This window comes from Perna viridis, chromosome 10 (genome assembly GCF_037379345.1).
Source record: "Perna viridis isolate PV_CMFRI_1.1 ecotype Kerala chromosome 10, ASM3737934v1, whole genome shotgun sequence".
NCBI lineage: Eukaryota > Metazoa > Mollusca > Bivalvia > Mytilida > Mytilidae > Perna > Perna viridis.
The window spans coordinates 9,211,831-9,239,502 of NC_142454.1; the positions used below are offsets into that span (position 1 = coordinate 9,211,831).

At 31.4% G+C, this 27,672-nt stretch overlaps 1 protein-coding gene across 3 annotated transcripts; it reads right to left on the reverse strand.

Annotated features, from left to right (window-relative positions):
• On the reverse strand, positions 1-27,618 carry LOC148604432 (uncharacterized). Of its 3 annotated transcripts, XM_088548254.1 has the most exons (7): positions 27,207-27,618; positions 10,776-10,869; positions 6,859-6,986; positions 3,769-3,966; positions 3,035-3,121; positions 1,814-1,948; positions 1-868 (listed from the first exon to the last, which is right to left on the reverse strand). In XM_088548254.1, the coding sequence occupies exons 1-7, from the start codon at positions 27,253-27,255 to the stop codon at positions 546-548; spliced, it is 1,014 nt and encodes a 337-aa protein (XP_088404380.1). In that variant the 5' UTR covers positions 27,256-27,618; the 3' UTR covers positions 1-545. The 3 variants fall into 3 exon arrangements, with proteins under 3 accessions (XP_088404380.1, XP_088404382.1, XP_088404383.1); XM_088548256.1 differs by lacking the exon at positions 1,814-1,948; XM_088548257.1 differs by lacking the exons at positions 1,814-1,948; positions 3,035-3,121 and having other exon boundaries at positions 27,207-27,615.
• Positions 27,619-27,672: the final 54 nt, after the last annotated feature.

Genomic DNA, 27,672 nt, shown 5'->3' on the forward strand with positions numbered 1-27,672 from the left:
TTTAAAAATGATTTAAATTTTTATTATTACTAATTTATTTTACAAATATATACCCACTTTGGAACTGTAATCTCATTAATAACATAAATAAATTATTAGCATAATCATGTTAGAAATCAAAACACCACAAAAGGGAAAAGAAAAAAATAAGTACATTTTAATACTGTTTGCCACACGAGTATCACACGATGATATAAGGAATATAGAAGTTCTAGCAAAAGTACAAATGTATCACAGTAGAGTGTTAATCACAGAAATGCATGTAAAACTTGAAGTGGACAATCTCAGAATTCAATCATTCAGTTAAATTGCAGCGCACTTATAAGCTACTGAAAAAATTCCATCTAAATTGAAACCTTATCTTTAAAAAGTGGCGATACTATTTTGTAGTATTTCTGTAATACTGCACTATCATGGTGAAAATATACATTGTACAAGATGATGATCGATATTTGAAAGCAATAAAAACCAACTTTTCTCCGCATGCATAGCTTTCATAAAATATTATTAAAAGTAACAGTCTGTAGTTTTTATCTGTTTAAGTGTTAATTGCTTAGATTGGTAACTACTGTCGAAGAATACAATGGCGGAAGTGTATTTCCTCGTGGCTTTTCCGGAAGTTCCAAATCAAACAGGTTCGTTTCTACGTTTGATATCATTGTACCTATTGGTGGTGTCGGTGGAGGACCCGCAAGGGCTATCTTATTTTTTCCGTTCTTTACCGGAACAGGTTTATCAGTCTGGATTAAGAAGGACTGCGGTACGACTGGCCTGTTCTTCTTTATACACATTACAATAATTAGTACCACCACGACCAGCACTAACAGTCCCGTTACTGCACAGGCTATGATGATGTACAGCGAGTTATCTGAAATACAATATTTAATTGTTGCTAGTTGTGTTCTTTATCGGCTTTTCAAAAACAATAATTTAGCGCAGAACTTTGTGGAAGAAACATGTTAACTATCATAAGCTTATTTTAACAAATTTAATTATCCCGAACTGAATATTGAATGAAATTTCCTATATTCAATATCAGTATTATCTTGAACAGTTGAGAGTTATATAAAGAACGGACTCAGTTCGATAATAGCATAATGAGTCAAGATATATATTATTATTCTGTTTTTCTGTCAGTCTGGCTAGTATCAAATATTCAGCAATGCATCAACTTCTTTTAATTATTTGTAAAATGAGTATAAGAAAAAAAACCTGAAGAAATGTTTTTACAACATTAAGAACTCTTTCTATGAGCAATGCATGCACGGAAAAAATGTTTTAACATTATTTAAAATATATAAAAAAAATCGTTTATGATATATTTTTAAATGGGCATATTAAATACAAATTTGCGATCAGAAAAACAAAATACCTAATCATACATTAACATATGCAAAAATGTATATGTTCACAATCGATTTTTGGTAAAAGTCAATCTTGAAATTAAGATGATATAAAAAGCAAGTTCAACATGTGTTTGAAGTGCAATATAAAGAAAGAGATAATGAGACTCTTGTGATTGATCTAAAGACGAAGCATTTACCTTGCGATTTAGGTACAGATGAAGCAGTTGCATTGTCAATAATATGATCAGATGATAAGCTTGTTAAGGCATTTGTTGAAATGTCATTTGACAAGACTGTGCTTGGATTATAAGAATCTGATAGTACTTTGGTTGTGCTTGCTGCATCTGTTCCTTTACTTAAAAGCTGTTCATGCGTGCTAGTTGTGCTTCCATAAGCAAAAGTATGCAATAAAGCTGTGCTAAGTCTAGATAATGCGTGCTCAGATTGTGCTTCAGAAGAGGTTATACTTTGTGAAGTTGAGTTCAGTGATGATTCGGCAGTTTTAGTAAAATACGTTGTCTGCGCACTTGATTCTGAATTTGCCAAAGTGATGGGCGTGGTTACGCCATTAGTTGAATACCCAGACTGAGTACTTAAGAGCCCTGTTATAAATGTATCATAAGCTGTTAATAGGGTAATTTATCGTTCGACCGAACGCTATTATTGCACGCTTTTGATCAAGCATAATTTATTAACAGTTGCTTAATTAATAAGCCATGCTAAAACATTAAGCTGTAACATGAAGCCAACATACCATATGAATAATCTTTAGAACTGATTAAATTTTGGATCATTTCATTACAATTTTAAGGTACTTTTTTGCATTTTGGGAATATTGTGAATTTATCATATTTACAAACCACTCGATGTTGATTCTTTATCTTAGTCTAATTTGAAAATATGCTCTTATCTTCACTAGAAATGTTACTGTGTTGGTTTTTGTTGGGATTTCTGTTTCTAATGATTATCCTGCAGAGAATTTGAATTTATTTACATAATTAAATCAAAACTTTTCTTTTTTACAAACCTTTCGACTTTTGACGGACTGAATATGATACTAGTGTAGCAATGCAATCCATTTTTATGTCATTCGATAACTTAAAAGTTATTTTAATAATAATAATAATAATAATAATAATAATAATCTATTTATAATTATAATTATAATTAATAGTTATTTTGCAAAATGGTTTTATTTTTTGAGGGAAGCTAACTATATTTTTTTTACTTTCTGGTGGAGAAGTTGTGATTGGAGCCTTACGTTCGAAAAGTTATATTGATTATACATATAGAAAAAAAGACTGGAAATCGCTATAGCAACCAACCTCCGTAGGCCAACCAGTTTATTCACTTCCTAAAATTTCTGGATTACCCACTGATCTTATAACATTTTTGTCTAAGTCACCGGACTATAAACAAAGAAACGTGTACAGGCGTATCACGCGCTTTAGACTGTTATTAATATAAGTAACATTTATACAATGTATAAATGCTTTCCCATTTTATCTACATGAAAAATGCAAGCCAGCTATAATTATTTCGGAGTGCAAAATGACATTACAATGGGGCAAAGGAAACCATCTTTTTAAGCGTTGAAGTTAATTGGAAAAAAACAAAATGTAAATGGAAGAAAATGATTTATTACATTGGAACACTTTGCACTAATATTTTGTTGACCTTCAACATACCGGATTCGCCAGGCGCTGCGCTGCTCGTCTCAGTTGTTATTACTTGCGCACTGCTGCTACTCGTTTGCAGTGTAGTAGTGCTTTTTCCTACCAATGAGTTAACATGGTTATAAACGAGATGGAATTATTCTAAGATAATGAATGCGCATGTAATACTGCGAACAGTAAAGCTGTTGTTCAAAAACTTACATCGTAATATGTATATATATATATATATATATACTATGAAAGCTGTCAAAACTCTGAATCAATAAAAAAAAACCTGTCTTATGCCTGGGTAAACCGAACACCTACCTACAGCACTACAGCAAACAAATTATTAAGTCAGAAAAATTATTCGGTAAAGGCGGGTTTCATTGTATTTGATGACATTTTGACACACAAAGCATGTTCCATTCCTATTTTATAGGCTTCGATATCACTCTCGTAGAATTTCTTAACTATGCAAAATAAACGGGGAATATTTTTGCGTAAAAAAACTAAGCACACCAACAGTATTGGCCTATCTGTTATGCTATCATGACAGATTTCTTTTTTATGTCAACCCATCAATTCATTCGTAGTTATAAAATGATTTCTTCTTAAGAGTAAATAGGTGAACATTCAATATTTTAGTAAAAGATGCATCACACATAAAGAAACGAATGAACTTCTTGTTAGAAAGTTCATGCAACTATAACGTGTTGTTACAAGTAATGTGAAACAAACAAAAGCTGAATAGTGCCATGATATACCTGTTGTTGGTGCTGGTGTTGTAGATGTTGTCGTTGTTATGCCATTGGACCAGTACTCTATCTCAAATCCAGTTTCAGTATCTGCATAGTCCGTCTCAAACAACAAATACATCTCTCCATTTGAGCTTTCCCATTCTCTGTCTGTAAACGGTTTACCGCAGCATGTCTTCAGAAGTTCAGTTGCATTGTTATTAGAACCTGTATTTTATTGAACTTTGTTTGGTATTATTTGTAAAATGTAATATTATTTTACAAAATGCAAAGCTATTGCTATGTGAACTATTCTATAAACATGGACTGGGATTGACATCCTCCGAAAGGGTAATCATGTCATGTTCCAATAATTGTAGGGTGTTTTTATCCGAAAGAAAAGACGAGAAATTCTAAACGTAGATATCGTGTCTCATATGTGAGGTCAAAGCATTATATCAGTCAACCAAATTATGATTACGACCGTAAAACATTTGTAGTGATTCTATTTACAAAGGATGACAGTTTAATAGCACGACAGTAAAGAGTCAGCTATGAATTCTATACTTCATGAACTGAAGATGCGTGTATTCTCCTAAGAAAAAAGTTTTTAAAGAGTAATCAAGGGAACCAAGGTTTTAGCGATAATCAACAGAATATAATCCAGGGACAAAGACCAGACATGGAAAAGAGACACAACAAAGAACACAAAGTAACTAAAATCATACATACCTCGTAACAAAAGCAAATGAGCAACTCGGACTATACCAAAAACTGGGAGCATGGACCAGGTGCCCCGGTAGGGTAAGCAACATCTGCTTTTCTAGAAACACCCGCCGAGTTGCTCATAAAAAGTCAAGTCCGGGGTAGACAAACGAGGAAAGGACAACTATGACCCGTTGAATAAATCAGTTTTCATGGTGCTGATGGATACACCATAACGATCCACGAGTTCATGATGACGACCATAGAACTTCTGTAGTAATGACTTCAATCTTGTAGCAACATAACCCTGTTCCAGAAGCCTATTTGTTAGAGTTATAGCGCGATACAAAAAGTCTGCGTAGTTTCGGCAAGCTCTGGCATAACGTTTGAATTGTGATATGAACATTTCATACGCAGGTGCTGAAGGAATGTTGCCACAGATGAAAGGAAAGTTGACAATTTTGAATGAAAAGTCATCACGTTTGTCGTAAAGTTTGGTCAATAATTTTCCTATACCATCGATTTCTAAGTGTAGGTCAAGATATGAGGCTGACCTCACAGTGTCTGTAGTTTCCTTTATCTCAAGTTCGTTGAAGTAGATGCGATGTATCAACCCTAAAAATTAGAATTGTTTAAAGACAGTTCGTCATCTATATAGCGGAAACTGAGATTAAAGGATCTAGCTAACCATATTCATTCTTTCGGACCAGGACAGCTATAAAGTCAGCCTCATAAGAGTGAAGGAATAGGTCAGCAAGTAAAGGAGCACAATTTGTTCCCATTCCAATGCCGACCGTTTGTTGAAAAACGCGTCCACCACACTGGACAAATATGGACAAAAATTCCAGCATTTGTAAACATCATCTTCTGTATATTTGGAAGATGATTTGGCAGTATTTCTTACAAAGTATGAGGAATCTCTACCAAGAACTATATAATTGTATCTAGGTGTACCATCTTTTTTTTTTGAAAAAAAACAACGATGTATAATGTTTTTAAGTCGGGATTTCAACTGACTGTGGGGAATAGAAATAGACGGTAGAATCATCGTCCTTGGTAGAATGACTAAAAGAGGATAGCACAGATTTTCGGTTTTCCACAACTATTCTTTGGAGAGTGTGGTAGCAGTATAGGTCTTATCACTGTTATTATTTTCTATGTCTACCACTGATAATAAACATTGGAAGTAAAACGTTTTGCAGACAAAAACAATGTTACTTTGGGCTTTGTCTGCTGGTACGACAACATATTTGTCATGTATAATAGACAATGTTTTTGCTACATCGGGGTCTTTGAAAACCGATGTAGCTTTGGCACTCATTGACCTACTTAAAACTCTTATTCGTTTCAAAATTAAAGACCTCACAGCCTTCAACCACTCTGACTGAGAATCAGTGTCTTCGTGTTCTCGTTTTATCCATTTTCTTGCATAGTCCTCGACGGCATCCATAAGAATTTTATAATTCCAATTTATGGAGCGTAGTTCACGGTACTTGGGACCTTTAGAAAGGATATTACGCAGAGATGAAAGTTTCGTTCTGTAGCCTGTAAAGGTTAAGGTCTTAACAGGTATGGAACAGGAGAAGGTATAAAATCAAAAGTGCCAAATATGATAATTATATGGTGTCGATTTATATGATAACTTACTTATGATAGTCATGTGACTATCATATAATTCCTTTATGTTAATTTTGAAATCAAATCGTAGTCATATGTTTGTAAAACACGTGATTATCATATGATAATCATGAAATAATCATAGGTAAACTGAAACCCAAAATTAGCCTTTTCGCCACCAAAAAGAAAAGGATAGCATTTATTTTAGTGCTCTGTTTTGTATAAAAATACATAAGTGAAAACAGTAAACAGTCTTTAGTTGTCGTATGGAAGTGGGTGTGGTCTACAAGGTAGAAAAAAACAAAAGTTTGTATTATACACACAAGATTAGGATACAGACTTTTTGAGAAAATTTTGAGAATCAAAATCTAATTTACGCCACTTGAGTACATTTTCATTTCATTGTAAACTGTTGGTATCCAATAAATATAATGGACAGCCTTATTTTCATTACCTAAACTAAAGTAATACCAAAGGACATTGGCACAGAAATAAGATTAATAATTGTCATCATTAGGTCCATGTCGTGTTGTACACGTTTTCATAATGTTGTTAGGAACTTTGTCTTCTGGTACGATGACCAATTTGTCATGAAAACCTGGAGATTGCCAAAACTGAGCGGGTTTTAGAACTCATGCACATTTAAGGCGCCGTATTAGATTGTACCTGTCATTTTTAACTTCATCTACGTCTACGGGATATTAAAGGGTGCAACCCTCTTCCTATTGCAAATCTTTTTTTATTGTATTTCGTTTTTTTTCTACGTGCACTTTCCAATACTACATTTAGATTACTTACCATCATAAACATATAGAAAGTCATACGTACAAATTTCCTTTGGACTTTCTATATTACAGGTTTTAATATTAATCTTAATTGTATGATTTATCCAGTGTGTTGTAATGTACCAGTCCTTTGAATAGTTTCTGCAAAACAATGTGTTGAACATTAGAAACAATGTGTTGTACATTAGAAACAATGTGTTGTACATTAGAAACAACTCATAACAACTGATTATGTTTAAGTTTTCATATGATAACTTCATTTTTTAGTTTTATTTTACACTTTTACACCTTCACAAATCTAGACATAAATCGAGCATCATTGTGTTATTTCTGATTTTTCTCCCATTCATAGGCTTCATTCACATCGCACGAGCGCGTGAATAAAAATTTGTAATTTCCCACCACGTGCCGGGAAATTAAAATGTCGCTTAAAGACTCCCACGCTTACCATGTTTACCATGTTTACAGTTGTTACTCATATTGTTGATCAATTAAATACTTGTTGATGTACGAATGCTATTCATATATTAAAAGGTTAGTTGGAAGTGTATAAACTAATCATAATGGTATTGATATCGATGACGCAATGACTTGATGACTAGAGGGGGGTCCTTGATGACGTAGTTGATGTTGGAATGTAGGATGTTGTTTGATTTATTTTTTATGGTTTTATTCATGCGAGAAACAGATTCTCCCTCATTTCTCTAGGGGATTAAATGATTTTTCCACTCTCGAAAGTTGAATTTTGTTCGTGGGTTAAAATATAAAATTTAACTATCTCGAGTGGAGAAGTCCTGTAATCCTCACGAGACTGAAGGAGACTATATTTCTATCACTCGGAGAATTCGATGGTAAACTGACCAACCTTTCAGCTTATGTGTATCGCCAGAGGTACAATTGCAATGATTTCTTTATTATTCGTACTTTATCGAATTTGTGCGTTTATACATAAAGATGATCATTACGAAATCTTATATTCGAATCGGACACTTCTATAATAACCATTCAGGCTGCAGAATTCTCTGATTTCCGATGAATTCTGTCATGTTTGCAAAATAACCGAATATGTGTTTAACGCCGGGTTATATGGTTTTCCTTTTTTTGCAGCGATAGTTGGAAAGGTATATTTTGATACCAAACTTTGTTTATTTTGAAATAATTGAAATGTTTTATTTAAAAATAATGTGTCTACATGTATGTGCGTTTCATCCAGTTCAACTTACCAGCAACGCTCTAACCAAAAACAATTGTTAAAAAGGAAGAATCGATCGTGACCATTCATAGTTAATATTTACAGAATATTGAAAATATAAGCTTGCTTGAAATTTGCAGGTTTTGTTTATTTTACTAAAATGTTTACACTTCAATCTGATTAGTAATTTCATTTTCTTTAATTTTGATGGGAACATTAAGGAAACAAGCATAAGATTAGGGATACTGTCGTGAATATGCACGTGGATATTTTGTCGGTGTTTAATTATCAAAGGGATTTGTTACATAATGTGCATGTATGATAACGCTCTTTATTTTATGCTTTGCCAATACGGTCTTTAATTTTATTGTACGGCATGTGTATATTATATAAGTACAGATCAACGACTTTCTACAGATGTTGCATTTGTTTTTTGTTTTTTTTTTAAATCATAATGAACAACGACATGACTTATGAGATAATATAACATTGTACCTGCATACAAAAACATCCTACAACAAATATTCCTAAATAAGGCTTAAACATGTACAGAGACGTGCCAAAATCAAAATTTTATTAATTTTGATTCAAGTAATTTCTCAGTTTACTTTCATGATTTTTTTGTCATATATTAGGAGCAATATCTGAAATTATACTGAGTATTTTGGAAAAAAAAGATTTTCTGACTGAAAATTAATTAATACTGTCAAGTCAGTTACTAAGAAAATAGATGACTTCACAATTTTACACTATTTCCAACTAAACTATACTTTAGAACCCGATCTAAGAACAGAGGTTTAACTTGATTTAAAAAATCAGGTTGAATAAAGCTAGAATGAACATACAAGGTATTAGCCTGTATGAAATATTTCTTATTTTTAGTTTGTTTGTATGTGAATGGGATACCTTATAGCTTATATACGCTTTACTTATGTATGTTTATGTTTGCATGCGTCTTCTTTGCCTTAAATGTTTCAAGTACATCATTTAGTGTTATGTGTGTAATGTCAATTTTAAACGCTCATTAGAGATAGTGTTATTTGTTTTAATAATGTTTTGACTTATAAACAAATATTATTTGACTTGACTTGACCATTCATACACACCCGAATCGTACACAGAAGAAGCACTCATATATGGCTTATTGCGGTGGTTCCACAATCCAATTTCTCCTGAGGTACCGTATTCCTTTTTTGGAAACTGCATATATCACCATACAACTTAACGACAGTAACTCATACCCCCTGACGTTTTCGGAAAGCGAAGTTTGTGTTGAATCAACAACTCTTCACATTTCAAGTTAAACAATTTCTCAAAATTCTATAATCCTATTAACCGTTTTGAATATCAAATCCTATATCTTGTAAATATTTACTTCAGATGCCTGGCATAGAAATAAAAACAGTATGCCCTGTATTCTCATATACCTTAAACGAACCACATATATAATGAGCACATGAAACACTTTTTAAAATTTTACCACAACAGAAAATTGATTTTACAATAAAAAAAATAATGAAATATCCCGAAGCATGTTTTCTAATAACTAATTCGGTGAAAGCGTTGCTGGCGAAAAGGCCCATATATGTAAACAAATTCATTTTTTAGACATACCAAATTATCTTTTTTACCAAAGTTAAATTGGTGACAAATATACTGTTCTAACCATCTTTGCAAAACAATACAACCTCGAAACACGACTAAAATTAGGGTTATTTTTGCAATCATGAGCAAAGTCATCGGAAATCTGAGAATTTTACTGTCTAAATTGTGACTAAAGGAGTGTCCGATTTGCATTTGATGTTTTTTACTGGTCGTTTTGATATACAAGCGCATAAGAATCACATATATTACGAATGATAGAAAAATTAGTACACTTGTACCTCTAGAGACACACAAATGCTGAAAATTTTGGCATTTTAGCACCGAATGCTCATTTTCTTTTGTACAATTAACTTATAGATTTTGTTTCTAGAAAGGCAGAGGACGCTCACTTTACCGGTGCACCTGATACGTGATCCCAAATTTTAGTGGAGTCCAAGTTTTGCTTTTGTTGCTTTATTTATATTATTTTGGTTTTTTCTGTGTTGTTTATAGTTAAGTGGAGTCCGAGTTGCTCATTTGCTTTTGTTACTTTGTATGTATGATTTTAGTTACTTTATGTTCTTTGTTGTATACGATGGTTTTCCATGTCTGGTCTTTGTCCCTGGATTACATTCTTTTGATTACCGCTAAAACCTTGGTTCCCTTGATTACTCTTCCATGTCTCCATTACTCTTAGTGAAATTTTTTTATTCATTTTATAGCAGTTTACTCTACCCACCCTTATCTTTTATCAAGAAATGATTGTAAATAGAAAAAGTGGGTGTTAAAAAAACTGACTCCAGCGTCAGGACCGTAAAAACCGGGTTAAGCATTAGACAAGGTTGTATACTCTCTGTGCAGATTAGACTATATGATTGAGGATCAATTCTATTACATGTATATCCATATTAAGATAATTGGGGAGATATGTGTACACAGTAGTAACTGATAAAAACTAATGATAAAATATGGAATGGATAAATTCTTCTTGGGCTACAATTCAATATTAATCTTTAACATAATGATAAAGGAACATGTTGTTATCAACACATATAATGAGGTCAAATTTGTAAACCACAGATGTAAAACTTTCTAAGGAAAGGACTAAATCATAAAAATACGTCCATAATTTGTAATTCTTAATTCATAAGTACCCTGCAGGATATTTTGTTGTTCCATATCCTGTATGCGAGTACAAGGACTGTATCAACGGTGTTGCTACCAGATTCTCAATACAACAGCACCAACCTTGAAAAAAAAAACATAATGCCTTCACGTTTTACTTGTATATGACATAGAAATAAAACAGGAATGATTGCAAAAAGTAGCTTTTTGATTGAATTAGAAAAATAAGGCTGGGTACCTATCATACGACTAATTATATAAGGTTTTGACCCAATTCCGGGTTGAATGATAAAGTTGGAAATTTATCCCATATAAAACTAGTTTCTCCTTAAGCATTATTAAAAGACTTGCATCTTTATATATGAATATATATACAAGCCTGTTTCCGTTAGCTTATTGAAAAGTTGAAAAGATTACGACGCATTTCGTTAAATGAACGTTGAACAGACAAACTAAAACAAAACAAAGAACAAAAATATTTTAAAAAAAAGTTAAAATAGTTAAATAAACAGAAAACTACTTATATAATAGTAATCAAGGGAAACAAGATTTTAGCGGGAATCAATAGAATGTAATCCAGGGACCAAGATCAGACATGGAAAACAGACAAACACAACAAAACCATAAAGAAACTATAACAATTTATCTAAAGTAAAAGTAAATGAACAACCTGGACGTACTCCACTATATATTGGAAGCATGGACCAGGTGCACCAGTCTTCTTTTCTAGAAACACCCACCGAGTTACTCATAAAAAGTAAAGTCCGAGGTAGACGAAAGAGGAAAGGAAAACTATGACGTGTTAATCAGTTTTCATGGTGCAGATGAATGCACCGTTACGATCTCCGTGTTCGTGATGATGACCATGAAACGTCTGTAGTGATGACTTCAATGTTGTATCAAAATAACCGTATTCCAGAAGATTAATTGTAAGAAGTCTAGCAGGATACAAAAAAGTCTGCGTAGTTACGGCAATTACGACCTAATTTCGACTGCTTGCGTCAAAACTATACGTCCCAGAATTCGTGTAAGATATATTACAAGTATGTGCAATTGTATTGAAGGTAATCTAGTGCACAAGGAAAGTGCATTATGTTCTGCCCACATATTTTTAATTTGATTGTATATAATATAAGGCTCATGTCTCCTGGGGTGTAGGCTTCATCAGTAAAGTTTTCTTGACGTTGGTCTTAGTATCCTGATAAGATCATTATGCGGTGTATATTATGACTTGTTTGTTGATACGTATTTAATACACCTTTATTACCCATGGATTATGTTGCTGGGTTAACACATAATGTGAACTCAATTATGAATTATACAGTCAATTAAATTTAATGGATTTGCCTCACTGTTTTTGTTTTTAAGCTGCTTTAGCTGTCATGTTCGTAAAGTGTTGTTTCTGTTTACACATGCTTCAACTTCGATTTTTTTCTACTAAATTGTACTTTTTCTGTCTAATATCATTTTATATCCACATATAAAATGCCTTGAGTACATACAATAGGATTCGATACATATATAGTCTTGCAAGACGAAACGTCGACCTAGATAAAGTTTAAATCTGCAAAATTCAGAAGAATCATAACTGAACAAATGTGACGGCTAATGCAGCTTTAAAATTACAATATTTGATCATTTTGGACGAAAGGCACTTTCATGAAACTTGAATCAAAACAATGGAAATAATTTCAGATTGATGTCTAAACAAATATATGATGAAGATTTTAAACTAAAACGTATCTTTTTTTTAATTACAAAAGAATGCTTCCTGGTATCTGAGAATATCGTGACTGAATTAAGGTATTAGCCAAGTAGACAATAATCGGTAGAAGGAAGTTGTTTAATGTAATGCACAAACTCTGCACAAACTTATTGAAATTATTTGAAACAATTATGGCAAAGCACCCCGTGAAAACCTCATTCCTAGTTAAATCAATGCCTATCTTAAAAGGAGCATAATTATATATAATATATAACACAACCAAAAATTTGCTTTGCAAATTTGACAGTTCTAACATCGTTGCAATTTTTTCAGACCCTTCGATACGTTCATTATCTTCCCCGTATCAATGGTCCGATGGAGCAATGTGGCGAATAGAGACTTCTCATTCTGAGACGTTGTACAATATTGATTTATTGTGACATGTATCGTAAATTTGATCCTCTATCCTATATTATAACACCTAGATGAACTGTCCCGTACTACCATACATCATGAACTAAGTTACAGCCCTACCAGGAAGAATGACCCAGTCAGCAAAAGCTATACTTATATAGCCTAGCTGGCCGAGTGGTCTATGGCGCTGGACTTTGTGCAGGCGGTGTTGCCACAGATGTCGCAGCGGTACGAGTCTCTGTTTATTTCCTGTTCTCTTCATTTTGCCAACGGTGAATGAAATGTATAATTTTCTTGTTGATAAACATCAACACGTGTTGCTATAACATTTGATTGTGGATTTGTTCCTTTTATGCTATTGAAGATAAAACTGTATGTCAACTCTTTAATTACATTGTTTTTTTATTTGCTAGAAAAAATGCCAAAAAGATTTTTTTTCTAATTATTGTTTAGCTTGCTGGATGATTTCTTTCGAAACCTTTGTCAATCAACATCTAAATGCAGGATTTTAATTTGTAAAGAAACATCTATTTTTTTGTACTTTTTAAAAAGAATGTATTTCAAACAAGTAAATCTTTATTTAAGTATTGGAGTTTTTAATTTTTGCTTCAATAATCAGATGTTCAAAAAGAAATTATAGAATATCTATTAAATTTAACATAATAACAACAAAACAAGAATTTTTTTAAAATTTTTAAATATATTTTCTTACTGAAAAATGAACACTTTGAACGTCAACACAGATTTTGAATTAATGATAAAAAAAAACTTTTATTAGAACACAGTAACCCTTGACAGCAGTCGAACTAGTGAAGCACGTGTAATAAATTATATACCGAAAATTGAAATTCTTTAAAAGCTCAACTAAAATGCACATTAAGACCAGTACATTATGCATAAAGACTATTGAAATGCATATCAAGTAGTAAAATCTATATAAAAACCAGTATTTTTTTCGTGAAAACAACCCTCTATAAACCGGTCAATTTTTATTATATTTAAACCTATTGGTTAATAAATTCTGATCTTTTTGTATGCGTACTTCAAAACTGACAACAAAACATAATAAATTCGCTATCATTATCACAGAACTTGTAACTCCAATGAAATCCTCAAATTGATCATAAGTAACAAATTAGTTTTATTGATTCCTGTAAATTGCGTTTTAAATCCCAGAGTTTAGGTATCGTATATCAAGACCTCATAATGAACTTATATAACAACTCATCATATTTTACGAATCTAGATGCAAATATAAAATTGAATCCTTTGTTGAATTAAATGAAGTATTCATCTCATGGTACAATGTTATGCAGTTATTTGACAATCAATTATTTAAACTTTGTCAATAACTGTATGATATTTCGAAACAAAGTCTTGTTAATATAACACTGTGTATCGTACAAATAAATAAGAATATGTATCCACATGGTGACAAGTCACCAACTCAAAAATGGTATTTTGATTTGCCTTAGAGTGACATTATTTTAAACTAGTATTCAAATCCAATATTAAAAATCACTAGTAAGTCTATTTTAACATACATATGCTCTTGTACTTGATACTCTAGAAAATCAGAATTAAAATGAGACAATGTCATCATTGAAACAAAGAAACCATATATTATTAAAATTATTCTAACCAGAAGGGTGTATCCATGAAATTATTGCAATTACTGACAATGTGTAATCTACATACAATTCCTTTTCATGCTGCTTTGAGTTAAGTGACATGCAATATATAACGCTATTTCTTGTATTAATAATCATATCATAGATTTTTTATTACAGAATTTTTGCCGACTATAATCATGTAATTTGCAATGATTTGTCGTGATTGTATATTGTGATACGCAGTTATAAACATATGTATATATTTAGATAATGGAATTGAAACAATACAAAGATGAACTATATAACATCTATCATGGAGCATATACAGGATACAATTTAGTTACACAGACGAACACATTACCCTAAAAACGAAGGATTTTGAAATAGTGTTCGTTTTTGAAAGTTTTTTTAGTGGCTATGATATGTTTGATAAACAATCTCATTTCAATTCATAGATGCTTCATAGTCTACCTATTTGTTGTAATGAGGACCATATGGAGAAAAAAGTCATGAAATATTTGTAAATATCGATACCAGAACGAATTGTTGATTTTCTAAATGTGGTTTCTGAAACAGTCAAATGACTTTATTAAAGTTTATTCTGTGTTTAAAAAAATACATTTGTTAGTATGTGTATAGCCAAGATAGTATCTTTTCGAAAATATTATCAAAACATGAGTAATTACTTTTTAAAAGTGCTATCACATTATCCTAGCATTTAAAAAAAGGCAAGATTGTTTTTGTTTTGAATCTTTCATTCCTAAATTGAATTCTAGCAATGACAAATAATGGGCTAAATGTGCTTTAGACGACATTTAAGGTAAATTCATTTCTGTTAAAGATTGTCAAAAAAGATCGAAGCGTCAAAAATAAGAAGATGACTTTACATCGAAATTCAAGGACTTGCCCAAGAACCTGAAAACAGGAAACAGGATTGATAATCTACAAACACAATGTAACGAACAGAATGAAATTCAATTACATGGAGCAACTGCAGATAAGGAAAGGAAAAAAGACATAAAACCTAAGTAATAACAATCTGAACTCCAACGATAACGGAAGTACTCTGGGATAAGTATGTCTTGCTCACTAGCATCCGTAACATTGCAAGTCAATAAACTCCGGAATGAATCTAACTACAATAGTGTACCTTTCAACACACTCCACCAAGGCTGAGACACAAGGAAGGTTCACCAGGAACAACCATTTTTTTTCATTCATACCTGGGCGATATCATTGATTTGAAAAATCATTCAAAATAGTCTAAATAAATTTGTCGGAGATCAAAATTTATCTTCATACATAAGGACAATTTTGAAAAAGGTTTTATAGTGTTTTCTCTTGCTAAACTATCTAAAAGAGGCTATTCATTTAAAAAACTGAAATAGTACGAGAATTAGATAGAAATAAGAAGTGTATTAAGACGGTTTATCATAGGACTAGAAAGTCATCGTTTTAATCTTCCTGACAGATCCCGGTGTTTCGGCAGGGTAAACAAAAGATAAAAAAGTTGTGACACTGCATTAGATTAAACTATGAATGACAGATGAACCACTAAATGTCGGGTAGTAAAAAAACCTTTGAATCTGTGTGGGGTATATAAATCATATTATATAATTCAATAATTACTTAACAAGTGTATGACGCCTTTTCTGTAAACAATGAGATTGCGATAGAACTTGTATTGAAGAAATAAAATGAACTTTAATAGTAATAATCATAGTAATTTCAATTTATTTTACTGAGATCATAAATGTTTAAATTGAGAAATTCGCCAACGCTATCTCCTATAACTGGTGTCACAAACACGTGTAATATTGTAAAATTTCACATCACAACATTTATTCTTATTTAAGCTTAAACGACTAATCAATAGACAAACAATGAAGTGCTATTAAAGTATTTTGTTTGTTAGGTCACACATACACGGTTGAGAATTCGTTGTTAAATCGATCTTTATCTGCTGAAACATGATACATTATATTAATTTTATAAATATTCCATTGACTCATTAGGAAATAAATATAAATCCATTCATTTCAAAGAGTAATTTTTCATTTCATCTTAATTTAAAATGAATCAGTCGAAAACGTTTGAAACGTTTGTTACCACATTTCAATTTTTGCTAAGTATAAGTTAGTAGAGATACATGTATTTCAAACAGTAAGTATTTCAAGTATATCTGATTTTCTTTAAATTTTTTCAAATAATTTAAAAAGTATTTTAAACGAAAAAATACTGAAACCATACATAATTGTTAAAAAAGTCAGACATTTTTCTCCATAATTGTTCATCTAAATCGTTGCTAACATTCACCTATCAATATATTTAAATGATATTTAAATATTTTACGACTAAAAACAAATTTAATTGGAACCTGAGCATTGCTAAATTATTTTAAGTAAACAAATGACTGTTCATGAGTCTATTTCGTCTAGCTTTCTTTCGCATGCAAATGATATTTCAATGATTGAAACAAACTTTCTGACATAATATATCGTACTTCAATTGATTAAAGTTGTCATATTTGTGTTGTTAAGATTTTTCAATAAAAACCCAATGTGTATAAAGGTGCAATTCTTGATAGTTGCACGGAAACTCGAGTGACAGTAAATACGTTTAAAATGGAAAATACTGTTAAAGATCTGAAGACAAATTACATCAATAGAAATTGCAATTCAACCGACAGATGGTGAATTTATTTATAAATACAGCACAATTCGTGGATAATACCTTAATATAAACACTATATGTATTTAACAACATGCATCACAAAATATTAAACAGCTTCTGGATATTTTGTCAAAAGTTTTTATCTGACATTGATAAGTGTAATATCAAGCTTCTCAAATACAATTTCGAAATGCACATACCTAACCGCCTTTGATAATCTTCTTGTTGTATATATAAAATTGTATTAAAAATTATAACTATTTTATTTTAAAAAAAAGCGGATATGACATGGCTCAGTAAACCGTGCATGGTAATAACAAGGAAATAAAAACAAAAACAGCCATACCTTAATGTAAACATGGAATTAGACGGAGATAAAATACAAATAAATAAAAAAAAAAGAGAACGAAATGCCCAAAATATCGGTATTGAAGACTTTGTTATGAATGAATAGCACGAAACAAGAGGAGAGATACACCTGTCAAAGAACGTCAAAATCCTGAAACTGGTATTTAGGCCGAAAATGTTTACACGGTCTCCTTCTGTTTTTTATTACATTTTATTTTACTTCCATTTGTAATTTTGTTCTTCAATTTTACCTTTTAAGTGGACAATCAACAAGGAAGACTTGTTTCCCCTATTTGACATTGACCATTCATAATAAATGATATAAATGATGATATTTGTTACACGCTTTTCACACAAGTAGTCAATTTATAATGGAATGTCAGTGATATCTTAGAGAGTACTTAATGTGTAGAATTACTGTACTATATTATAGGGCTTTATCTGATTGACATTGAAAACAAGTAGATCTAGTGCTTGAACTTAAACAATATCAACAAATGTAGTATTTGAGTTATCAAATTTAAACTCTTTAGAATAAAAAGATAATATACGAAGTAGTTTAGTAGAATCAACCTGTTATACAGACATCGAAATCAGATTGCTGCTGAACATTTTACGATATATTGATAGTAATATCTTTTAAATAGCAATTTGATCTGCGGTTTATACACCTCCACAATGTTTTCTAAAACTGTTATCCATTTCAAATGGGTGGGAAAAGTCGGAAAATTTGTTTTGTACGACTCTAGCTACAATAATCTGTGTTTAAATATGCACATACTTGACACCAAACCTTGTAATATAAATCATCAAGGGCTGCTTAGATAAAGGAATATTAGTTTTAAATGCGTCAAAACAAGAAATGTAGCTGAAATATTTCTTCTATCAAGTTTTATCGGTTGCAAATAAATTCACAGGAAACAAAACTATGTGCGACTAAAAATAAATTCTTGCAGCTATTCTAAAAATTACGATACATTGTGAATTTTGATTGAAAACGATAATTACAAGTTTATGACTATTGCACATTAAAATCTGCTGTATGCAAAGCAGACTAAAGTATATTCAATGTCGCCAATAAAAATAAAATCACTGGAGAAACATTATACCCAACATTGATAGCACAGGGTCAGTCTGGTAAATTCATAGAATCATACATTTTATTAAGAAATGTAGTTTGAAGGAAATACATCCAATTTACATCACTTCTCTGGCCCCTCGTACTTTACGGGTAGCATTGATTTAATGGATCCAGTGGCCCAGATTTTGACACTTTTCTACATATTTAATTCGTAGTCTTCAGCCTGCACGAATTAAAAGTTTAAGTGTATCGGTTGTAATGCTTCTTTTGTTAACTATACATTTGTCTAAATATTAGATTTTAAAGTAAAAAAAAATAACGAAATACAAATTATATATAAATGATACCGGAAATTATGAAGCATAACAAAAGCTTGAGGTTAAGCGCGCTATAAAACTTATTTTGATACACCTTTCATTTTTGAAACTTTCCGGTTTTTTCCTTGATATTGCCATTTGTTCAACTGAATTTCATACAAGACTATTCTTTTTAATTACTGCCATACAGCAAATGTAACAAATTTACAATAAGCAAGTTCAAACTTAGAATCAAAATCTAACGTTTTGAGGCTAGTAGTAATTAAAATGCAGTTATATTGGGATGAGAGAAAGCTAAACATAAAATATATTTTCTTGCATAAAAAGATATCTATTACACTAGGCTTGAGTGTATTGTACTATTAGTATGCAAATTCGTTATTTAACTTCAATTTATCTGTTGGGATAATGTACATGATGAACTCCAACGCTGCAATATAAAAACACGCACTTTCCTTTGTGCCAAACTTAACCAGGTAATTGAAGACTTGTTGCTTTGGAGCAGGTCAAATATTTTACCTCCTTTTGTATGTATTACCTCATCACAGAATAATAATAAGATTATGTAATTGAAATGATCTGAAGGCATAACGCCGTTGTGTCGATTACACACAAAACGAAGATATAAGCAGAGACACGCTCACGATGATATAATTATTGACTGTCAAACATACATTATAAATTCACATGTTTCCGATAGTGGGTATTTGAATATAATTGTGTTTCCTCAAATTAGTGGTATGGGGACAAGGATTTTCTCTATTGCTCTACATTTTAAGTTAGGTGTCCGTCTCTTGACAATTAAAACAATTTAAGAGAAGTTTTGTATATTGATGATTAATTTTTTGAAACACTTCTTACAGGGAGGTCGGTGTGTTGCCCAGATTTTATCACGTTCGTTAAAATGTTTAGTATGCTTATTACGTTAGATAAAATATGCTTGCATCAGATAAAAAAAACAATTGTGCACAAACTGTCAACATGTAAGATGACTAACGGCAAACTAACAAATCTTTGCCAGAGACATACAAATATTTTATCTTCCAATTTTGCATACCTTGTCACGAATTATGCAGAGTTTTTTTTTTTTTTTTTAAAGATTTGAATTCAATTTAAGCTAGCTTTATGTTGATAGTAAAATGATTGATAAATAATAATAATAATTTGTTTACCTATTTCCTTCGTTAGTAATTTTGTACATTATTAAGAAGAACATTTCCTTAAACAAGCAAACAAAAACAAAACAAACAAAACAAATAAACTTTAAAAACAAATACATAATTCAGCAGGCAAAAATTAAAAACAAATTCAATTCTTTAATAATAATGTTTTCTCTCCGGGCAAATATAACAAAAATCTTATTTGTTTGGACTATGAATCTGTGACAACAACAATTAATATGTACTTAAGAAGATAGCCACTGATCTCCCAGGGACATCTTTGCAAAGTTCACACCATGGTCATTAATATTTACAGTATTTAGCGGATCATCAACTCGACGATTCTTATCTTATTAGTCATTAGAATTAAAGAGACGATGTTTTAATTGTGACCATTATCGGTGTGTCAATTATCATCGCCATTTAGCACACACACACACACACACACACACACACACACACACACACACACAGACATACATACATACATATATATATACAAACGTCTCAGAATGAGACGACTCAATTCGCTACGCTGGACTTTGTGCAGGCGGTGTTGCCATAAATGAAACAGCGGTAGGAGTTCTAGTCCCGCGGATGGAACGACCAAACATTTGCATCGCAAATTTGACAGTTCTAACATCGTTGGGAATTTTTCAGACCTTTCTATACGTTTACATATCTTCCCTGTATCAATTTGATCCGATGGAACAGTGTAGTGAATCGAGTCGTCACATTATGAGACGTTTGATATATATATATATATATATATATATATATATATATATATATATATATATATATATATATATATGGGGCTAAAAAATTCCCAACGATGTTAGAACTGTCAAATTTGCGATGCAAATGTTTGGTCGTTCACTCCACGGGACTGGAAATCGTACCGCTGTGACATCTATGGCAACACCGCCTGCACAGGGTCCAGCGCCCTAGACCACTCGGCCCGCTAGGCTATATAAAGATATAGCTTTCGCAGGCCGGGTCGTTCCTCCTGGTAGGATTAATCTAGGGCTGTAAATTAGTGTATATATATTTCAATTATATGTTTTCTCTCCGGGTATCATTCTGTTTTGGCTTGGCAATACTTTTAATACATTTTTATTGGGTTTAACTTCTCATATATTAAGGTTTTATAATACAGATGTCTATTTATAACTAATTACAATTGAAATTTTTCCTCACCTACATGTAAACATTAGCCAAAAATATGTGAAAACATTTAGATTTTCTATTAGTATAAGATGAGACAGAAATCAGTCGCCATAAATAAATAATACAATACAAGGGCCGTATTTGTAACAAGTTGTTTCAGGTTTATCCTTTAACTGCACTGTATTGATCATGTATATACAAGCTTTGGATAGTCCTTAGAATTAACTGATTATAAAATATGTACCATTCGCCCATGGGTTTCAACTTGATATCAAATTGATTTTACCGCGGTAGAATTACACGTTTTTTTTTATACACCGCAAATATTATTTGATTGAACAATTAAAAATTAATTTTCAAAACAAAAACCTGAAACACATTATTTGTTAGCAAAATATGGTCATAAAATTATTAAATGTTTGAGAGGTTTATATTTGATAGAAAGCTTTTAGAAATCGCATTATCTATTGTTTATTCCAGAGTAGAATTGAATACAAACCAAACACTTCAAAACTAGATTATATTTATTTTGGGAATATGGCCATACACTTAAAGGTGTCAATTGACTTTATAATGTACATTTGGGAATGTTGTTTATGTGGCTCAATTAAAATTTGACTCACCATCTAAACTAAAGTATTATACCGGCATAAAAACTACCACAAAAAAGAAAACAAAAACAAAAACAAAACAAAACAAACAACAACAAAAAAACAACAAAACATTTTAAAAAAATTTAAAAAAAAACAATGTGAGTATGTTTTTTCTTTGTTGAATGTCTTTTTCAGTTTATGTGTTCTTGAATGTGTTTTTTTTTTCGTGGTTTCCCCTCTTTAATACCTCCTTAATTATCAGTTAGTCACAATTTTCACTTTTCTTCCATCTTAATGTGCTGTAAGAAACTTTTAATGTATTCAGGTTCATATCAACATTGTAATTGTATGAAAGTGCCCATTCTTCTAAGTACTTTGTACTAATGATAGCATTATAATTAGTATATTAAAATAAAAAAAATACATCAATAGGAAATGTAAACATTGTTATCTAACTTACTAATTCAGAACACATTTATTGCATAATGCCTGTATAGTTTGAATTGTTATAAAATCATTAAAATCATTTTGTAATGTAAAAATCAAGGTGTTTATTTAGTACAGAAATCGTTAAATGAAGTGTTTCTTCGAATTTTAATGAAACTCAGGAAACCACAAGATACAAATGATAATAAATAGTTACAAGTATTAAGGAAAAAGACTACAGCTTACTGCTGAAGCTTATTTTTAATTAGTTAAAGGAGACGTGACACAATTTTTTTTAAATTGTTTTGTTGATTTAATTTTTTATACCTAATCTTTACAATCAAAACTCCCCTTGTAATTGCTTTCGTCGATAAATTTATTAAAAATCGCAATGACTCAAGCCATACGAACTTTAATTAGCAATGTGGTCACGTGACCGTGGTACCTCATTGGTTCTCAATTCATAGATCGATTGGTTAAATGCGTGGGGCTTCTGCATTTTTTACACGATATCTACAACTGAGAGTGAAAATATTGAAAGTTTCAGTTTGCCAGCGAATATATACTTACAGTTGTATCAATTTAAACTTTCTCGAGAAGAAAATGATAAACAATGTCAGAAATATTAAACTATTACTTTTATGCAGGCTATTACATGCATGAAGACTATTCTCAGTGAGGCGACACCACCTATGTTCAAAGGTTATATAAATACATTTCATTATGCTCTGTCATGTAAAATTGAACTTGTTACATAAAGTAAGTTAAATTCATATTCCAAGATTTAAACTGTTCCGATCTTGATCTTCAATGTAAATATTGATTTCACCACTTCAGGAACGTTACTCCTGACAAGTGTACCAGTACCAGGGAGAATAATATAAAGCCCATGCAAGTACAGATGATAATACGAAAATTGGTTTTTGATCATATAACCATAAAGGATTTCGTGCTGAAGCTTCATCGTATTCTAAATGTTTTTGCTTAAATTTAATATTTTAACACACCTGTAAAACATATTGTAGGTACCAGAAAGAGTTCCCTTTGACTTCCCTTTAACTCATCTGGGGTCGCCTACTATATACTGTGTATTGTGTCAAAATTGTAAATGGTTTTTATTTCAAAACCCGTAAGACAAAAGAATTTCAATTATATTTCAATTACTATCGAAGTCTTACACCTGCGTCGACACATGTGTCATGAGGCGCCAAACCATGTAAAAGAAGCCGCCCACGCTATCTCTTAGTCATAATTAAGTCTACCGGGCTAGTTTATCAATGTAACTCAGCGGAAAAGAAGAAACGATACACACAGTGTCACTATGTTGGTTGTACCCTTCTGTTCAAGTCCTAGACATAGTGCGCAAAGTAGTGTATTCACCACGCGGGGATGTATGCATAACAAAAATAAAAAGCTGACAAGAAACAAGAAGAAATTTAGTCTTCTTACTTTTCTAAACACGATTATTGCACCCATACACAGATCAGTGGACCACCCTGTATCATGAATACATGCTATTTTCGAAGATGTATTTAATTTTTTCAGGCACTTGTATACATTTTCATTGTACCAAAATTTAGATTGAGAACTAATGACGTAGCACTTCCATATATGGTAATTGAGCGTTACTTCCGGTTTTCATTTATGCGTATTAATTAGGTCGTTGTGAGAACACAAATAAATCGTTCTAACTTTATTCAGCTCTAACCTGATGAAAAAACCTGTGTTACAATCGTATCTAAACATACTTTAGGTTTTAGATATAAACGTTCACAAAATGATATTGATCTTTTTAGACCGAATATTAAAATCCCTATCAATGTATAGCAATACTTTCAATGACCATTCCTGCAAAAAATATTATTTTGTTAACTGAATAAATAGTTTATTCCATGAACTATTGGTTGTAATAATATAAGAATAAATACAATGGCATACATAGAAAAATCCGTATCATATGCAATGTCATCCAAAGAACCTCTGATCCGAGAGCCGATATTGGTCAATGATGATCCGACACGTGATAGGACTTGCTATGTATTTTACGCTTTATCATATATTTGAACAGGAAGGAAATAGTAATATCTTATTCATGAGGAAACAACCATATCTTTAGTCTAGTTTAATGCTCAAGTAAACTTGAATTTCAAAGTGATTAAAACTATAATATTTCTGCTTTTTAATGATTTGTATATTTTGTCACATCATTACGTTCTGCTATACAGAAAAATCCCGAGAAACGCCGAGAACAATAATGTTAGAGAAATTTAAGTAGAATTGTGCTAAAGAGGGTGTAATAAAGATTGTGACATCACAAAGCCTGGTACTGACGAAATAGCGAATATTTTTATCAAATATTGGAAACAGTTGTCTTTAGTGCAAAATATTTGATAAATGGTAGTAAAATTACTTTATATGGTATCGTTCAGTTTTTTACTTTATTTCTAGGGAAATCAACCATGGATTAATTCATCATGTAATCTGATACGAATTCTGATCGAAAAAAGTTTTGATTTTGAATTACATGCAAAACAAATCCTCTACTAAAACATTGTTCGTCTGGTGTCCTGTCAAAAGTTTATATTCATACGTTTCCTTAAATTCTGAATATTGTAATATATGTTGTTTATATTCTGAAAAAAAATGAAGGAAAAGAAAAAAAAAATTGCAAGTTGTGGACAGTACGATATAGTGGCAGACTTTCTTTTACTACATTTAAAAAAATATTCATTAAAGACAAAGCTAATTTATATTAAAGGTTTAAATGTATTTTAACGGTTTTCGACACTCTCGACCATAACTGCTTTCTCCTCACTTGTTTTGAACATTTTGCTATTCATGTGTGCTGTTTTTTTTTATGTTTTCAGTCTTGCAACACTATTTTCAATATTTGGCCTGCGGTATTATTTTTCTTTTTTCGAAAATGACGTAATTACACTTTAATAAACATTTATCATTGCATAACTTTAACTAATGTAAAAGAACTATTTTGTGCTTTTGTAAAGGTTTATGATGAAACCTATCCTATTTGGTTGATCAGTAACTGCTTTTTGGACCATTTAAACATCAACTCTAAAGTAATTGAAATTACTGACTCTTGTATATTCATTAAAGCTTGCATGCCTACAGTGTACAGATACCGCTACTTTTGTAGCATGATAATTGCTGCATATATTTCATAAAACTCGGTGGATGATGTAGCTTTGATAGTTAACTTATTTATATGTGCAGAAATTTTTTTTACTGGTATACCTGAGCTATGCAAGGTGGAATATACGTACTGAAAGTGAGATAAGTTTGATAAAGAGAAATCAAGGAAGCTAGGATTCGACTGAAAATAAAAAGAAGATAATCAAGGGACAACGGCCAGAAAATATACGCACACACAGTATATCGCCCTAGACAACTCGACCAACTAGACTATATAAAATATAACTTTCTATGGCCGGGTCATTCCTCCTCGTAGGTTTAATCTAGAGTCATAACTTAGTACACGACGTATGGTAGTACGGGACAGCTCATCTATAAATATAACTTTCTATGGCTGGGTCATTCCTCCTCGTAGGTTTAATCTAGGGTCATAACTTAGTACACGACGTATGGTAGTACGGGACAGCTCATCTATAAATATAACTTTCTATGGCTGGGTCATTCCTCCTCGTAGGTTTAATCTAGGGTCATAACTTAGTACACGACGTATGGTAGTACGGGACAGCTCATCTATAAATATAACTTTCTATGGCCGGGTCATTCCTCCTCGTAGGTTTAATCTAGGGTCATAACGACGTATGGTAGTACGGGACAGCTCATCTATAAATATAACTTTCTATGGCTGGGTCATTCCTCCTCGTAGGTTTAATCTAGGGTCATAACTTAGTACACGACGTATGGTAGTACGGGACAGTTCATCTATGTGCTATTATGTCGAATAAAGGATCACATTAACACTACATGTCACAAAAAATCAATATTATACAAATGTCGTAGAATGTGACGACTCTATTCGCTATACTGTTCCATCGGATCAAATTGGTGTATAGGGAAACTATTTATAATTTAGCTCATATTTCAGTTAAAAACATAAAAATATAAAGATGCTCTCAAACTAGCTCGGTAATACGTATTGCACTTAAGATTAAGTTGGGATATGTTGATTGGACATAAAACTGTTATTAATAAAAAATATGTTTAATATTGACAACTCTCCTTAAAAACGCTGTACATTGTTCATTGTTCCAATGAATCGAAGGATTTTGTTTCTTTTGTGGTGTATATATAATCTAATTAATTGTCATTAGAAATTAACAATAGCAAATGTTATGTAAGTAACAATGTTTATCTAGAATATTTTGCAAAACCTTTGAGATTGAATTGATTCCGTTCTAGTGTACATAACGATTATGATTATTTGTTGGAATAACAGAATGTAACACTTTTGTGTCTATCTATCAAAAATTGATTAAAGGTTTGAAATGAGAAAAACAAACAAATAAGAAAACAATCAAAAATCAACATTTAGTAAACCTGTTATATAAATACATACATTTGTTTTTCATCCTAACGGACAGCGTTTTTTTTTTTTTTTTTTTTTTTTTGGAATAATTGAACTAATCATTTTAATTTAACATACAGCATTACAATTTATACGTATTATAAGTAGTGTATTGAAAATGATTTTTTACGCTTTTTTGAATAGTCGTAGTACTGCATTTGGTTCATATATAACAGACAGACGGACGTATATCTAAAGTTTTTTTCTTATAAAGTAATTGATTCTAAACTAGTTTTCCAAATAAGAAATCATAAAAAAAATAAATGAATAAATAAGAATTGAAGAACTCTAAATACTCTATACGTAATTGTGATAGACGCCAAGACATTTGCGGATAAAGCCGGGCACACTTTTTACATTTTCTACTATATAAATGAAAAGTTGTAATTTTATTCATAAATTACTTACCTAAACTTGAAAGCACCAAAAACACAGAGAAGAAATCCATATTCAACATCTTCGAATATCAAGTTTTATACCAAGTCAATATAAGATTTTTTCAATTTTCATTATAAACTAGGAGCGCATATCGGCATTTTTTATAACTAGTAAGTCATACTCATAAACACTTTTTACTAGAAGAACTTATACAACACTCGACTGATGAAGAACAAAATGTCTAATAATTTAATTTCTCGCTTTGTCTTTTTTCCGTACAAATAAAGTTGTCAATAAACTAGATACTGTACATATTCAGTGGTCCATTTAATCAAATCAATACCCAAGAACGTTTCGCTTTAAAACTTTTAAAAGTTGTGCGGAATAATTTATATACCTTAAAGCGTTTCAGTTTTACTTAGATTTCCATTTTATAAAAATTAGCTACCTTATAAAGCCTTTATAATTGCACAAATACTCGTTATATCACCTTGTA